This window comes from Mastomys coucha, unplaced genomic scaffold (assembly GCF_008632895.1).
Source record: "Mastomys coucha isolate ucsf_1 unplaced genomic scaffold, UCSF_Mcou_1 pScaffold8, whole genome shotgun sequence".
NCBI classification, from domain to species: Eukaryota; Metazoa; Chordata; class Mammalia; order Rodentia; family Muridae; genus Mastomys; species Mastomys coucha.
Window position 1 is genome coordinate 37,085,921 of NW_022196914.1, and position 12,759 is coordinate 37,098,679.

Genomic DNA, 12,759 nt, shown 5'->3' on the forward strand with positions numbered 1-12,759 from the left:
ACCAACCAAGGACTGCACATGGAGGGGTCTGATTGTTCAGGCAGCATGTGTATGGTAGAGGATTGGAACTCACTCTTTAAACTAGGCTGGCGTCGAACTCAGAAATCCTCCTGCCTCTGCCTCCCAAGCGCTGGGATTAAAGGCATGTGCCACCACTGCTCCGCTTCTACTAGAAATTAAATCTGTCAACACTGGATGAGCTCACTTAAAATAATATGGATCAAGAAATTATCAGGCTTTTAAACACCTCAACTCATCATAATCTAGTAGCACCATCCCTATGACATTTTGGTCTGTTTCACTTATTTGGGTATCAAATGGTTCCTGAAGATATCAGAAACATCTGAAATGGTTGCTAAATATGTAGCAACCAGAGATTTGGGGGGGGGGGTGACCATACATCTGAAGGCCACGAAATTTCTTAATAGTCAAGCAGCCTCTCTTTGAACTCCACAAGTATACATCAGACCCACAGTAGGTTCTGCCTCAGACTATATAGGTGCTAGGTTAAAACACTGACTCAGACCCACCTCTTCCAATTATAATAAGTTAGGCAGGTTGCTTTTAAATTAACAGGGTCTCTAATTCCTCATTCATAAAATGAGTGGGTTTGTTTAGAGTGATTATTACAATAATTTTTATTGACATCTCTCCATCTGTATTACTCAAGTTATCAAGAATTTACTTGACCTTCAAGAGATTTAAATTTTTTAACACCACCACAAAAACTTCTAGACTTTTTTCTTTGCATTTTTTAAAGCTCATCACCAACATCCAAATTAGCATCTACTAATTCTCTAATTGCTTTGCTGTGTGTTGGTTCATTCATATTTATACAGAAAACTCCCCTGGAAACCATAAAGTTTTATATTTAAATTTTCTACAATATATTATACTTATCTGGCATTTAGTAACTAATCATTTAAATTGAACCTGAACAAAGACACAGAAAACATGTATATAGTGGTAGCCCTCCCAAAGGGTGACTTTCATCAGCCTCCTTCAAATTATTCTTACGGGCAGCACAACTGGACCATCTAATTTGTATCGGCATAATCAATCAAAATATCTGTTGGACAGTGCTATGTTGGCATGTAGGAGGATTATTTCCATGCCTAGTTGGAAAGCTCAAAAAGAAAAAATAATGCAAATAAACATTAGCTTGCTACACCATCATATTAACCCATTAATAGAGTTGATTCCCAATAAAATAAGGAGTGTGAAAAACTTACCTAAAATGAAGATACTAATCAGCTACTAGAAAAGGGGACAGAAATTAGACATTTCAAAACTCCCCCAGCCTTTGGATGTCATCAGAATTCTTAGTAAGAGGAGACTAAGTTAGGATGTCCTGTGGGTGGGGATTTACCCACCCTCACCGGAAAAGCAGTGGGATACAGGCTTAACTTGTTCTAGGCAAACCTCCCCCATTTCCATCTTCACTCCGCCCCCAAAGAACTAAAGTGTTAGATATATGTTAAGTTCTTCCCTATAAAAGGAAAGAAAACAAGAAAGATTCACCCAGAAGTCTTTTCCAGACTATATTTCACTTAGATATTTGAGTCAGGTATTTTTATGAGAAAACATGAAGCTTTTATTTCGCCCTGTAAACATACATTTCTTAACTCACCCCTTCCTTGTTCTTGCCTTAATTTCCTTATTCAATGAATTTAAGTGAACTGACACTCTATGAACACCAAAGTAACAGATGGAAACCATGGGTTAACAGAATGAATACCAGTGGGCTGAAATTAGGACAACCTGCAAAGTGATCTGAGGAACCTAGACTTGATAATCAGGCTTTTATTTAATCTCTACACTACAGAGACTTTCATAGCAAGCATTCATAGAATGCTTGAGGGTCTGAAAAAGGGGAGATTTACTAAGGTGTGGGGTGGGTATAGAATTAGAGACAATTATAGCCCAAACTGTATTTAAAAGCTAGAAAAATACTGTGTAAATACCTATAAAAAGAATTTCAGAAAGAAGATGGTAGGGCTTTACAATAATGAATGTCTCAATTTTTAGAACAAAAAAGCGATATCCTTACAGAGTGCCTATCCCTGCTTTTAAATCTTTCACTTGGTTTTTGTTTGGTTTTTGCTGTTGTTTTCTGAGACAGGGTTCGGTTTGAAGCCCAGGCTGGTCTAGAACCTACCTTCCATCCACAGTCAATCTTCCAGCCTCAACTTGGCAATTGTTTGCTTTTGTCTTGTGTTTCTGATCATCCAATTAATTGACCTTCTCAGGGGAAACCTATCTAGTCTACGCACACACAGCTTAAAGAGGACTGCTGTGGGCACCCTCCTTTAGCCATGCCCACACGCAGTATAAACTGGAGTGGAAAGTAAGCCAAGCCTCCTTACAGTTTGGCGTCTACCTCGTCCGTTTAATCTCGGTGAGACCTCCTAGCCTAAATAAAGCCTAGCCAGGTTTTCTCACAGCCCTGTCAAATGAAACACAGATCTCAAAAAAGACTCAGAGAATGGGTGGTATCAGTGTCTCTTTTCACCTAGGTCAAGGTCAGTTCTACTATTCCAGAGCCTTTGAAAGACGAAACCCCAAACAGTATGGTTTTCCCATGCCCCATAAAAAGGCATAACCCTGATCATATGATGAGCTCCAGTGCATATTCCATTCCTATGAAGTCACACACATGTATGAGTTGGTTTTGAAAGACTCTGAGGTCCACCTCAATTTTTGTATTATGCTTACCACTCAAAACACATTTAATCCACTAGTATAATTTTGTGCTTAAGTTGTTCCACACAGTTCTCACACAACTACTGAAGACTACAACCGACTTGGTAATTTCAAGTCTGGAATTATAAATAAATAATTAAATAATAAATAAATAAACCTCTGCTCCACCCCAGCACTGATCTTCCTTTTAAGGAAAAGCTCTCTTGAGACTGCCCACGGTGTCCACCCCACAGAGGCATATCAAGGTCCGAAGCTTGTGCAGCTGTCAGGAAACAAAATCCGTACTTGGTCATCTGTCCTGCCTTCACCTCTACCGAATGGGGATCTTCACTTCGGACCACAAGAACCGGTTGACCGTTAGTGCGTTCGGTCCACTATTACCCCTCAAGGGGCGGGGCTCCGATTTAGGCTTGACACCCAATTAGCAGGGTCCAGCCCCCAAATCGGTCCAGCCAATCGCCGCAGGAAAGCCAAGACGAGACATGACGTCAAATAAGATTAACTCGGCGCGTCACCCCGACGTCAACCTCTCCTCTGTCGGACGTCCCGTCCCGAGAGCAAAACTCCAGCGACTTTGGGCCCCGCCCACTTGAGGTGAAGAGCAGCCAATGAGGGCGGCTCTATGGAGATTCAGACCAATGAGTAGAGGCCAGGGCGGGGTGCGGGCTCGAGGGTGGGGCGGCCGGCAGCCGTGGAAGCCCTAGGTCTTGCTGCTCGCAGTATATGACAGTACGTCAGCAGCGGGATGGCCGTAGCTGTGGCGGCGGCTGCAGGAGCCCGAGCAGCCGCGGCCGCAGTGGAGGCTGGAGCCCGAGCGGCGTCCGCGGTGGCACCCCGGGGAGTTTAAGATGGCGGCGGGGGGGGCTGCGGGACTGCGGGAGGAGCAGCGGTACGGGCTGGCGTGCGGGCGGCTGGGGCAGGACAACATCACCGTGCTGCATGTGAAGCTCACCGAGACGGCGATCCGGGCGCTGGAGACTTACCAGAGCCACAAGGTGAGCGGCCGGCCGGGCAGCGCTCGGGGAGGCGGCGGCCACAGATCTCTCTGCCTGGCGCCGCGCCGCGCCGCGCCGGTGGGGCGCTGGCTCCCGCTGCTGCCTCGGCACCCGCCGAAGGGAACGAGGCCAGCCGGGGGCGCCGACGCCGCGATCCGGGGCCTCTGGATCGAGGGCGCGGGCGGGCGGCCCCTGCTGGCGGGGTCGGCCTGGCTGGGGCTGCGCGGCCGCTTCGGGACTTTCCGACAGCGCCCGCGGGCCGCGGGGTTCCTGGTTTGTTGGGTCCGGAGGAGGAACCGGGTCCTGGGGAGAGAAGTGTGGCGACCGCCCTACCCTCGGAGGAGCCGCGCGCGGCTACCAGTAAAGAATCGAGGGTCGGTGGCCGCGAGCGGTCAGAGTTTTCTGGGAAACGCCGAGGGATGGCTGAGCCGCCGAGCGAGGGGCAGCGGCACTCCGTGGGGGTGAGGACATAACTTGTACTCTCGGGGACTCGGAGGCACTGGCACCCCGATTGTAGGCGGGAGTGTACACGGTGTACTCGGGAAGGCCGGGACACTGCCGCTGCGAGGAGGGGGAGGGGGACACACCTTGCACTCTCGGGGACTCGGGGACGCCGGCTCTGTTGGGTTGGGTTCCCGGAGACGCACCGCGTACCGTGTGGCCGCAAACCGACACCGCATCCCGGGGAGAGACACCAGAAGACTCAAAATCAACTAGAGCCCGAAACAAGACGGCCGGTTCTAGGGAATGGAATTCTCAGAAGCTCCGCGTTGGGAAAAGGCGCTCCGCGCCCTGTGCTGACTCGCTGTCTGTTGGCAAGGAGCGAGCCCGAAGGTTGCGGGGAGACAAACGGCTGACTGAATGAGATTCTGCTCTTTTCCCGGGCCCCAGAGAGAGAAACCTGCGGTCTTCACCTCATCCCATACTCTGAGCGCTTGTCTCCACTACGGGAAGAGACTCTAAGGCACATACCCTGTAGCTGGAGTCCAAACCCAGGAACTTTCACACAGAAAGGCACCTTAATGACAGTTTAACAAGATGGGGGTGTGTAAGAAAGCCGATTGTGGGCACGTAAAAGGAGTTGGGGGAAGTAGGGAGACGAAAGTGGACATGTTGTCGAAGGGAAAGACTATACCATATGGAAGAACCAGGGGCATTTTGTTCAGAGAAAAAAAAAAGAGCTATACACCCCACAGGATTTTCTAACAAGTCCAGTGCCTATTAAATAATATATTCCAATATGTCTCATAAAACAGGCACAGAGGGACACCCGACTCGGACCTCACATACTTAGATAAAAGTGTCGAAAAGAATTAACATCTGTTGAGCTCCCACTAGTGCCAGGCACTTTAAATGCATAGAGAAAAATAGCCTTAAGCAGAGCCATCATGAGAGGCAGAGACCTGGGCCAGCAGAGCTTCCAGAAGCTTCCACACACATGCACACACACAGAGAACATACACAGTTGTGTACATCTTGGGAGTATATGAGTCCACATGACAGAAAAGGAAAGATCCAGAGCATATGCCCTCAGAGGCTCCCAAAGAATTGATTGGACACGTTTTATGCACAGAGAAACATATGGTGGAAAATAATGACAAGTTTTGTGGAAATTGAGGGGAAGGCAACAGGGAGGAGTGCAAGTATAGGGAGAAATACACCTTCCACCCAAGAGGAAGACCTCAAATAAGGCTAGGAGAGCAGTGTAGAGCCACCAATAAAGACACAAAGGTACAAATAGCAAAACTGAATGTGCTAGTAGCTACTCTACAGACAGGTTCACAAGCAAGAAAAAGGCCAGCACCAGCATGAAGTGGGAGGCCCATCTGGGGAAAGCCAGGCAAGGGGGCCAAGGCTGACAGAGAAGCTCAGCCCAGCAAGATGGAGAGATAAGGTTGTGGGTTCCAGGGCCATAGGAAGCAATGACAGTGGGAAGAAGTGAGGTCAGGGGATGTAAGGAGAGGAAGAAGAGGAGCCCAGCCCCCAATTAAAAAGACAACAGAACAGACCTGGGGATAAGGCTGAGAGAGAGTGGGGTGGAAAGTAAACTCTGGGAATGGGGGTTGGGCAGAGAGATCAGCCCCTTTAGGAAACAACAGGCAGACTGTGCAGTTAAACAGGGATATTGCACCACACACTGGTTCAGGGAATTGGTGAAGAGGTCCACTTGAAGAAAAGAGAAGGTCCTTCCCGTCTGGTGTTTTCATATTTGGAATTAAGGTTAGAGTGCCCAGCTCACCTCTGTTTATATGTCAACATTTTAACAGAGACAGAATATCAAATCTTGTTTCTCTGTCATCTCTCTGTTTAGATTTTTTTTTTTTTTAATGTTGCCTGTTTTAATTACTGAAGTCCATGGCTTTGTTCTGAACTGTCCTTAGTCCCTGTTACTGTCTTCACCCATTTTCCACTTCTGGCATGTAAATTAGTGCATTGAATCAGTCCCCAGTCTCCACTTTTCTAAATGTGGCGTGCTGCTGCGGGTGGGTGGGGTTGAAGGCACTGACTCAGCCCTTTCTTTAGACATTGCCTTGTTCTCAGTTAACCAGCTCCTGTCCATCCTTAGTTGGTCACTCAAGCTATACTTGGGTTTTGGTTTTTGTTTTAATAGAAACACTTGTTAAGAGGCTTGGAAATGGAGTCTAACTTAGGGTGAAAATGACAACCTTGTTGTAGGAAAATAGGAAGAAGTTAAAGAAGGGTACTCTGGAATATGAAGCATAAACCTCCCATGGGCATGCCTGGGTACCTCTCCTGGCTCATTCAGACCAGTAACAGTTGAGAGCAGTGGGCATCTGCCTGAATCCTTTTATTCTCCAGTGGAAATGTATTTATTTGGTCTTTTTTTTTTTTTTTTAACTTTCCATCATTAGAAGTAGTGTTCATGACTTTAAATTGTAACTGCTGTTTGAGACTGTCAGCTTGTGCTAGATTATAAGAGAAAGCTTTGGGATAGTTCAGCTTATCCTCCCTCTGGACTGGGGATGATTTTTATTTCTTACATAAACTGTTCTTACGATGTCTGTGCTAATAGAGTAGGGTACTTGGTGACAAATGGCTACCAAGAAGCTTTGACTTATAAGGAGGTGATGAATTTTTAAGAACTTTCTAAGGGCCAAAAGTGTTAGCTTTAGCTGATAGATTGAGCATCAGGAGGAGTTATTTTATCCATATTATTTTGTCTGTTTCGTTTACTCTTTTAAATAATCCATTTGACATAAAGCTTCACAGAAGGGGAGTTAGGAATGTATAATCTATGGTTTAGGCAAATTAAATAATTCTGGGGATAATAATAAGTAAATATACTAAGTTCTCAGGGCTTATCAAAACAGAATCTGATGGAGATACTGATAGCTTGCTTTTCTTCAGATCTCAATTCTTCATTGTTTCAAAACACAAATTTGATTTGCCATCACTATTCAAGTTTTCAGTTTTCAGAGAAGAGATCTGAAGGCTGTTTGTAAATGGGCACGGGGATGCCGAGAGGCACAGGTGGAGGGCATGTCTGCTGACAGTAGCTTTTCACACACCTGGAATAGGGAACCAGTTTTAAAAATGCTTTATATTACTATATATATTTTCCCCAAATGTCAAACTATATATAAAATTAAAGTACATTTTAGCTGACTTCCTTATTTTAGTGTTTTTTTCCTTTTGACATTTTAATAATATACTTAGATAAGAAAACATTTTCCAAATACTGTTTTTAGATTGTGTTATTGCTGAGCCCATAAATTTGGTCTTTTTTTTTCTTTTTTTTTTTTTAGATTCTGAGGCTGCACATTGAATGCAGGGCCTCACGTATGCTAGGCAAGCACTTTTCTACCACTGAACTAGAGCCCAAACCCCTTTTGGAAAAAGAATCTTCTGCATTCCAGGCTGGCCTAAAAAAAATGCTATATTGATGAGGATGGCCTTGAACTTCTGATCCTCTTGCTTCTACCTACCAAGTACTAGGATTGCAGGCCATGCAGCACTACATAATGTTTGAAGGTTGGGACCACCAGTGGAGCTGTATTCTAGCAACTAGTCTGCTTCTTCTGTTGTTTGTCCTTTTGTGACACAACCTTACTGAGTTACTAGGATTGGCCTTGAACTTCCTATGTAGCTCAGGCAGGTCTTAAACTTCTAACTCTTTTTCTTCAGTTTTTTCTAAAAATGTTTGCCAAAATCATCAAAAGTAGCCAGGCAAAGGTGGTGTATCTTTAATCCCAGTACTTGGGAGGCAGAAGCAGATGGATCTCTGAGTGCAAGGCCAACCTGGTCTATAGAGCTAGTTCCAGGTCAACCAGGGCTACACAGAGAAACCCTGACTCTCAAAACAAAAAAAGCTGACAAAAAAAAAAAAATCCAAAAGTAGTTGACTCAAATATCATGCTTTCACAAGTATAACATGAAAGTCGAACATGGTTATGTTTGGGAGCGCAGCTGTTACGTTTCCATCCATTTTCGTAGGACTCAGTTAATCTCGTGTCACCTCTACAGGCTTAAAACTATCATTTTATTATTACTGTTTTGCTTTGATTAGTGTCATTTAGAAAAATGTTAGTTCAAAAATTTTTTACAAGTATACTTCTACCTAATTTTGAGTGAAGAGCTCATCTGTATTTAAAAAATTATATATTCTTTGTAATCAAGACATAAAGAGTCTCAAATTTGCCTCTGATGCCATTGTCCTTCGTAGTGGACCCAGGTGGTGAGCCACTGGATCGTTTCCTTTAGTCCTTGCTTTGACAGGTCCCAGGACAGGCTGCCATGCCTCAGGCTTTCTTCCAGATAAATGTTTCAGCAATTGATTCACTGTGGCTTAAGACACAGAAAATTATCCCATGCTTCTTCCTTCTTGTTCCCTATTAATTATGTCATTAGTTTTCAGCAGTCTACTTTGTAAATCCAGATGTTGTTCTCCAGCTGCCACCTAAGGATCTAGACTTGCTGCCACAGCAGTACCAGTGTTGTCAAATGTGCTTAGTAAGTAAAACCATGAAGTTTGCTGTAGGTTCCGTTTGCTTGGCTTCAGAAGTACAACCAGGTTAATTTAAATGTTACCTGCATTTATCTTAGACCCATTTTTAATCAGCACTTGATCTTCACATGCTTAATCAAGGAAAGATAACTTAGTGCCCCAATTCTGTACTACTTAAAAATACTCAGTTCTCAGTGCTCCTTCCTGAAGAAAAGTAGTAGCCAGATTGCCCAAAAAGATAGCCAGGAACCTTGGCACCCAGACTGGGAGGAGAGGAAAAGAACATATGTGAAGGGTTGGAACATGTTCAAAATAAAATCATTGAAAAGGAGTATAGAATTCTTGGAATGGCTTCCAGGGACTCTCACCAAGGACAGTCCCTAGGTTCAGCCTTGCTACTTGTTCCTTGCACACTCTAAGATTACAGAAGCTGTGCTGTAGGACTTGCCAAGCAGTTGATGGTAGGGACAGAGGAAGTCAGTGCTAGGTCATTTTTAACAACTTGCGGTGAACCTTTGCTTTGTCATTAACAGGCTCTCGAGCTGGCACCATCATGCAGCCACTTTGGGCCAAGTATATGTGGAATGTTTGAGGAGATCTCTCTAAAATATAGTATGTTTTCTGCTTCTACAGTAAGGAAAAGAAAGCATGTACTAGAACCACACATTTAACTCTTCTTCATACCACACAGCTGTTTGAACATTTCCTATGACCTAAGCAGAAATGTATATAACAAATTAATGGCTATGTTTCTACTGCCAAATTAAAGCAAAAAGACATGGCATAATTCAGAATTACCAGACAGTACTGCTTACTTTGTTTTACTTTTTTTAATCTTTTTTTAAAAAAAAATTTGTTTCTCCCTTCCTAAATTTCTAGCATCTGTAACTCCTGCTGCTCTTATGAATAATTTTAAACGTCAAAAAGAACTGGCTTAAGAGTTTCTACTAGTTCTTTTCCATCACAGTCCAAACCTCTCTCAAATTGCTACGGCTGTATAACAGAAGACATTAGAGGATATTAATCTACAAGCTACTTAAAAACTCATGAGTCAGATCAGCACCTTGTATTGACCTCTGTTCTACGGGCATTTGGCTACTGGCCTCACAGTAGCTACATCATAAGACTACATGGACTTCTTTGCTTCCTGGAGTCTTTTGTGTTATTAGTTTAGAAATTAGCCTTAGTTAGTAAAGACCTTGAGTGTTAAGATTTTTAGTGACTGGAAACTAGCCTAGGGGACCACATGTCCATCGGGGGAGTGTTAAAAGTAAAAAAAAAGCAATGGTAGAAAAGCTGGGGCAGTTTCTGAGAATTGGCAGAAAGAACCAGTGCCTCTTAACCTGAATTGAGGGAAAGAAAAAAAAAATAGCTAGGTTTAAGGGAGCACCAGCAGGTTGGAGCAGGTTGATGACCCTCCCAAGTAGTTTATACTTTGTTCTTCATTACTGTGGGGAGACTGAGTGGAAATTTAAGGTGCTTTGAGCAGTGCTTTCAAATTCTAGGCTTGGTGTTCAAAATGACTGTAATATGAATCTGGAAGTAAGTAGATGAATTAGGAAGGTGTATGGTGGGGCAAGCCAGAGATAATTGTCGTGTCTAGACTAGGCTACTATTGGTATTTATTAGAGATGAACAAAATTTTAAAGGAGAGTCAATTTGGAATTTCTTGGCATTGATACTAGTCAGGGTACCCTTAGGAAAGGGAAAGTCAAAACAAAAAAACAAAAAACAAAAACAAAAATGGTTGGGGGCAAGAGATAGAAGCAGGAGGTGACAGGCACTAAGCAACTAAGTATTATTTTTGGTGAAAATTCATTCATTCCATCTTTTGTTTGGTAATCAAAAGAATTCCAGGCTGATTAGATATTTTGTGTCCATGAGAAGCCAGGTGTGATGATGCATGTCTTTTATCCTAGCACTTGGGAGACAAAGGCATATGAATCACTGTGAGTTCAAGGCCAGCCTGATAATAGTGAGTCTAGGACAGCCAGAGCTGCAGAAACTAGAGACTGTCTCAGAGAGAGAGACAGGCAGACAGGCAGACAGGCAAACAGAATCTGAGGCAGATAGGTTTGTTTAATATGCCATGTCTGTTCCTCCATAGGAAGGAAATTGTGGATGTTGATGTCTTAGGAAAGTGGAACGGGGCTTTTACATTTTTATAGATTTCCTTTATTTAATAACCTCTATAAATTACCTTTAATATGCCCATTGTGGGGCATAGATAATATGAAAATCTAATTTAACTTTTGCATGAAATTCAGAAGTTTTGTGAGTTCTGATATTAGTGATTACTAAAACTTTGTATAATATGCGTAGATTAACATTTTAAGTGTCATTCTGAAATACCCTAGTTCCTGAAGTTTTGGTTTTGGCTCTGGGAGGAGAATTACACTTACTTGCTGTACCATTTACCAGAAGAGAGGACAGGAGAGGGGGAGATGGGGGAGGGTGGGAGAGAGGAAGAGGGGGAACAGAGGGGGACAAAGGGGGACAGAGGGAAAGAGAGATCCTTAGTTGCTTGTCTCTGAGAGTTAAATACTACCCAGAACTGATTGAGTGTGCTTGATAAATGACGGTAACCTCAGCTTCAGGACTGTCACTCAACAGCAAACAGGCTTGAACTTTTTCTTCTAAGATTGGCCTAGAGTAGTGGTTCTAAACCTTATTAATGCTGAGACCTTTAAATGCAGTTCCTTGTGCTGTGGTGACCCCTAATGATACAATTATTTTTGTTGTTCCTTTATAACTAATTGTGTTACTGTTATGAATCATAATATAAATATCCGTGCTTTCTGATGGTGTTTGGCAACCCCCTAGGTATTGTCAACCCACGGGTTGAAAACCACTAGTCTAGAGACTTTAATACGCTTATCTGGGCACTAAACTGTTAGCATATCTTTCAAATTTTTATTATATCTATTTATTTATTGTATGTTTGCCTGTGTATGTGTGGATACGAATGTGGAGATCAGGGGACACCTTGTGGTGTAAGTCAGTTTTTCCTTTTATTGTAAGGGTCCTGGGGATCAAATTTAGGTCATCAGGCTTGGTAGCAAGCACCTTTACGCAGTGAGCTTCCTCACTAGCCTGTGTGTGTCTTTAGGTAACAGTACCACCATTGCCTCAAGGGACCAGGAAAGGGACCCATATCATAAAAACTCAGTTGGATAGTTTTTTTCCTCTAATGAAAGATAGAAGAGCCACATTTATAACTAATATATCTATTTATATCTATATCCTATATATACATATATATTTATTCTGTAAATATTTGTATTTATCTTTGGACCTACCCAGTTTATCACTTAAAAGAAGTTAAGTAAACATGTGGAAGCACACACACACACACACATCTATGTTAAAGGGAGAGAGTGTATGTTTGAAAAGTGGTGTTTTCCCTTGTCTGCTGAGCCCACTATCTTTACCATGCTCCTGAAACTGTACCTGCCCAGGTGTCATTTCCAGACATCTCCATCTCTACAGTCCCACAGTCAAGACAGTCTGAGAAGACAGGCATGTCATCCCACTGACCATATCTCTGTATTACAAACCATCCCAGGATAGCCCTCCTTCTCTCCTCTGTCTTCTGCTGACTACTGTCTACTTAGATCATCCCTGCATGTTGTCACAGGTCCCAGCTCTCCTGTCTACTCACTCTCTAGGTGAGTTCATCTACTTCTGAGGATTTAAGTATCACCTATAGACTAATGAATTACATTTATCTTCAGATCACACCTTTTCAAAGTGGGTGCGGTGGCTTTTGCCTATAATCCCAGCACACAAGAAGACAGGCAAAAAATCAATACAAACTTGACTCCAACCTAATCTACATAGCAAGTTCTCTATCTCAAAATTAACCATAACGATAGAAATAACATTTCCTTGTCTGAGCCTAGCTTGATCTACATAGTGAATTCCAGGCTGGCTAGAGTGACATTTAAAAAAAAAAAAAAAAGGCCTATTCAACTTTATCAACTTTAGGTACTTTTAAAAAAATATTTATTGCTAGGCAGTGGTGGCGCACGCCTTTAATCCGAGCACTTGGGAGGCAGAGGCAGGCAGATTTCTGAGTTCGAGGCCAGCCTGGTC

General features: G+C 43.2%; 1 protein-coding gene and 1 long non-coding RNA gene across 7 annotated transcripts in view; one reads left to right on the top strand and one right to left on the bottom strand.

Moving 5' to 3' along the window:
* Positions 1-3,406, bottom strand: part of LOC116083744 — a 69,731-nt gene extending 66,325 nt beyond the window's left edge. The window contains exon 1 of the long non-coding RNA XR_004115892.1: positions 2,989-3,406. This is a non-coding gene — a long non-coding RNA (uncharacterized LOC116083744). The remainder of the gene's footprint in view (positions 1-2,988) is intronic.
* The window catches only part of Ell2 (elongation factor for RNA polymerase II 2), a 63,252-nt gene continuing 53,766 nt past the window's right edge, over positions 3,274-12,759 (top strand). Inside the window, exon 1 of one of the 6 annotated variants that reach the window (XM_031360518.1) lies at positions 3,274-3,297. Coding sequence is in view for 2 of the 6 variants with exons in the window: in XM_031360513.1 (XP_031216373.1) it covers positions 3,552-3,698 (147 nt within the window). In the remaining 4 variants the exon portion in view is untranslated. The other 5 variants (XM_031360514.1, XM_031360513.1, XM_031360516.1 and 2 more) reach the window with 5 other exon arrangements.